Source organism: Limulus polyphemus, unplaced genomic scaffold, assembly GCF_000517525.1.
Source record: "Limulus polyphemus unplaced genomic scaffold, Limulus_polyphemus-2.1.2 Scaffold2439, whole genome shotgun sequence".
NCBI lineage: Eukaryota > Metazoa > Arthropoda > Merostomata > Xiphosura > Limulidae > Limulus > Limulus polyphemus.
Window position 1 is genome coordinate 95,300 of NW_013668049.1, and position 4,237 is coordinate 99,536.

The 4,237-nt window shown below is 33.8% G+C and overlaps 1 protein-coding gene across 1 annotated transcript in view; it reads left to right on the plus strand.

Annotated features, from left to right (window-relative positions):
- Nucleotides 1–3,905, plus strand: part of LOC106466957 (organic cation transporter protein-like) — a 93,631-nt gene extending 89,726 nt beyond the window's left edge. Inside the window, exon 11 of the mRNA XM_022395054.1 lies at nucleotides 3,351–3,905. Coding sequence (XP_022250762.1) covers nucleotides 3,351–3,486 — 136 coding nt within the window. The 3' untranslated portion in view covers nucleotides 3,487–3,905. The remainder of the gene's footprint in view (nucleotides 1–3,350) is intronic.
- Nucleotides 3,906–4,237: the final 332 nt, after the last annotated feature.

Here is a 4,237-nt window from a genome sequence, read left to right on the forward strand (position 1 = left end):
AAAATCCAACTTCACAATGATGTGAAGATGAGAAAGGGAGAAGTACCTTCAAAGCTTCAGTGGAAAGGATTGGGTACGGTTTTCAAACAGACACCCAGAACTGTATCAGTTTTCTGCTGTTAAAGTTCATTTCTAACGAAGCGTCTTCACATAAATCAAAAAGTTCTTCCTCAGCTTTTGTCGATATTCCACTCGTTATGTCAGGCTAAAAGGGGTTCATAATCCAATTTTTTCTGGATATTTTTCATTTCTTCAAGGAAATAAAACTCAAAACTCTTTCAGCTTATTCAAGTGTTCAGATATCTCAATGATTATGTCGTCATCAACTTTTGCTTCGTTCTCCATTACAAAGGTTTGAAATGTTTCAAAACAGTCATAATTTCGTTTGTCAATACAGTTTTTCCATAGAACAAGTTTTTTCATGAAACCTCGAATTTTCTCATGAACTGCGAATATACTGATACCTTCTGCTCCTTGCAAGTACAAATTCAGTTCGTTTAGTTTTGAAAAAATATCTGCCAAATACGTGAGCCTCAGAACAAATTCAGTTCGTTTAGTTTTGAAAAAATATCTGCCAAATACGTGAGCCTCAGAACAAACTCCTTGTTCCGCAAATATCTCGCAAAATCGCTTTTACCTTCCAGAAATATAGCAACTTCTTCGCGGAGTTCTGTAAGTCTTGTTAGCACTTTACCCCTCAAGAGCCAACGTACTTCTATGTGCAGAAGAAGTGATTTATGATTGCTTCCCATTTCTTCACACAACTTCTCAAATAAGCGCGATTGCAATGGCTTTGACTTTATTAAGTTCACTATTTTAATGGAAGTGTTCAAAACATTTTTAAAATCATCAGATATACATTTTGATACTAACACTGCTCTGTGAAGGTTGCAGTGAGTCCATGATGTATTTGGATTAAGTTCAAGTATTCTGGTCACTAGACCACTGTTTTTACCACACATAGCCTGTGCGCCGTCCGTACATATTCCGAAACATTTATTCCAATCAAGACCTTTTGTTTTGACATAAGTATCAACAGTCTTAAAAAAATATCATCGCTAGTACTTTGACTGACTGGTTCACAGCACAACATATCTTCATGAGGTTCGGAGTTCCATATATAACGCACAAAAACAAGTAACTGGCACAGACCTTGTACGTCAGTAGATTCATCTAGTTGTAAGGAGAAAATTGTACTTTCACAAACTCTTTGAATTAGCTGATTTTCTATCCATCGAGACATTTCATCGATCCTATGCATGACCATGTTATTAGAAATAGGAATTGTTTCAATTTCTTGTTCACTCTTATCACCAAAGAAAACTTTAACTGTATCTTTTATAGTTGGAAGAACTAAAGTCTCTCCAATTGTATGTGGCTTACCAGCTTTCGCGATTCACAAACTGATCAGGTAGAACATGTAGAAAGATTTTTCATTAACTTTGGTGTAACGTTGCATAACACTCTGTCCTGTCTTCAACTTGCTTAGCATCCTTTCAAAAAATCGAGGGGTTTGTCTTTCAACTCAGGATGCTTCATCTCAGTATGGCGACGCAATTTGTTTGGGCGCATGCTCTCGTTTGCAAGTTGATCACAACAAATAATGCATCGTGGTCGTGGATCTTCTTCATCCCCATTCCATGTAAATCCCATTTCTAAGTACTTGGAATCATACTTTCTCACCACTTTTCTTCGTTTTGATTGACTTGATTTTGATTGACCTGACTTTTCTTCGTTTTGATTCACTGAAGACTCATTGTCATCAACTTCAACTGACTTCTTTAACCATTTATCCATTACACGAAGGGCTGAGTAAATTCGAAAAAAAATCGGATTCAAAATCTGAAGTAAAACAGACAATTTCGACTTGCCACTCGATTTGACACAATTAAAACAGCGGTTGGTGTAGGATCACGCACATGCCAAAATGCTTCACACCGTCTATTCCAGTCATTTCATTGGCTGACACGACGCATGCACGACTGCCTCGTGAAGCCTCGAAGCAGTTATCGTCTCGCTCAGCATTGTACAGGTTTTATCAGTTGATTGCAGAATCTGAACAATGGATTGTAGATTTCTATCATTTGAATGCAGATATCTAACTTTTGATTATTTATATCTATAGTTTTTTATTTCTAGATATCCTTTGTAAGTAGATATCTAACTTTTGGTTACAGAATTTTAACTTTTGATTGAAATAGCATAGGCATAGGAGCCGGGGGCGCATTATATCTACATATAATCAAAGGATACCTAGAAATATAAAAAAATTATAGATATCTATAATTAAAAGTTAAAATTCTGCAATCAACTGATAAAACCGGTACTATAGCTAAAGTACTGTATGAATAGGTGAAAATTGATTTCCTTTTTACGATGACGAATGATTAAATTGAGAGCATGATCAACCCTGATTCGTTAAGCTTGTCAAAACAACATACTGCTTGATACAACAACAGCCTGGCAATGAAAGCCACAGTCTTGAACTATCTCGACAGACAGCGTTTAATCGAAGCTAATGCGGAATTCTAGTATAACTTTTTACGACTCACTAATATTCCACTTGTGACCCACCAGTGGGTCGCGACCCATAGTTTGGGAAACACTGGTCTAGATCATTTAAAAAAAATGTTCTGCAAAAAGACTAATACAATGATAAAATAATGCAGTCTTTGAAAAATTATGAAGCTAGCACACACCAGTTTTATTTTATGGGGGAGTAGGGGAAAATTCCAATAGATTCTGAATCAAGCACCCTAATCACCAAGCCAAGAAGCTTAGTCTAATATGTAGAAATAAAGATACAATATAAATGTGGGTAGTCAGTCATGATTAATTCATTTCATTGTTAGTCAAAATTTGTGCTACAAGTGAGAGCTATCATATCTATTTGTATGTTTAGTTTCTTATTTAGTCAGCATGTTAATTCTGAAAGTAAGTTTATTTGTGGAGTTAGGTCTACAAGTGAATGTGGCTAGAGCAAACATTATTAAAGAAATAGATATGTTGTCAGTATGTGGACTTGACTTGTCATTATTTTTACCAAAAGAACTTGTACAATGGCGGAACACTTTACAACAGTATTTTATGTACAGCTATATATAGTCCTAAGTATCTTGTAGTATTTATTAATAATAACTTGTGAGTGAAAGTAAAGAACAGTATATAATAATGTGGCACTTACACTGCATCTGTTATATCCAATTCCAATGAGGCCTTTTCAGTACTAGGGCTCTTCAAGCCAGCTGAAATATCATAGACATATTTGTGGTTGAGATTATTATTTATATTAACAAATTGCTTGACAACAACTGCTATTTTATATAATTGAAATAATTTTAATTTTGTAGCTCTATAAAGCAACTACCAAAAAAATATTTTCCTGATGATGAGAGTCACACATCCAAGAAACTGCAGGAAGGAACTGTTTCTCACAATGACAGTTTATTTGAAAATGTAGATGAACACTTGGATCTTTTAGGATAAGGATTTTGTTAATTTTTCAATAATGTAATTTGTGAATTTGATAATATAATCTTTAAGTGAAAAGTGAATCTACTTCCTGTTCACATGTTTTTTCTATTGATAACATACCAAAAGCAGCAGTTAGTTATCAGGCTATAGCCAAATAATATTTTCTAACTACACTGTATCAACAGTGACTGAGTATGACAATGTAATGTCTACTATCTTTAGCCATGTAACAGATGTTAGGTTGTAGCCACAGTTATTACTATAAACTTGTATGCTGTAACCCCCTCCCCTCCAAAGAAAGTTTTATTTCATTTTGTCTGGTTGTACAAATGCCTAATTTTTAAATTTGTTTTATTTTCTATATTTTCATGATAAATAATTGAATATGTTAACAATGTTCATGTGTTTTAAGATTAGGTTGATTATAATTGTATATATATATGTTATACATTGTTGTTTTCATATGGTATGATTAATAGCACTTTGACAAATCTGACATAGTAAAGAACACTTCATATTTTTCGACATATTGTGTTAAATGATGACACTGAATGATGAACCTACTATATCTTGCAGATTGGACATAATGTCCAAATTGTTGGACATAAAAGCAAGGTTTTTGTGATAAATGGTTACAATATTATTACATAATGTTTTCATATTATAAAAAATATAGTAATAATTACTACAACCTGCAATAAAATTCTAATGCACTTGGGGTGGACAGTATGTCAGACTAAAGATCAGAAATTCCAAGGTACAA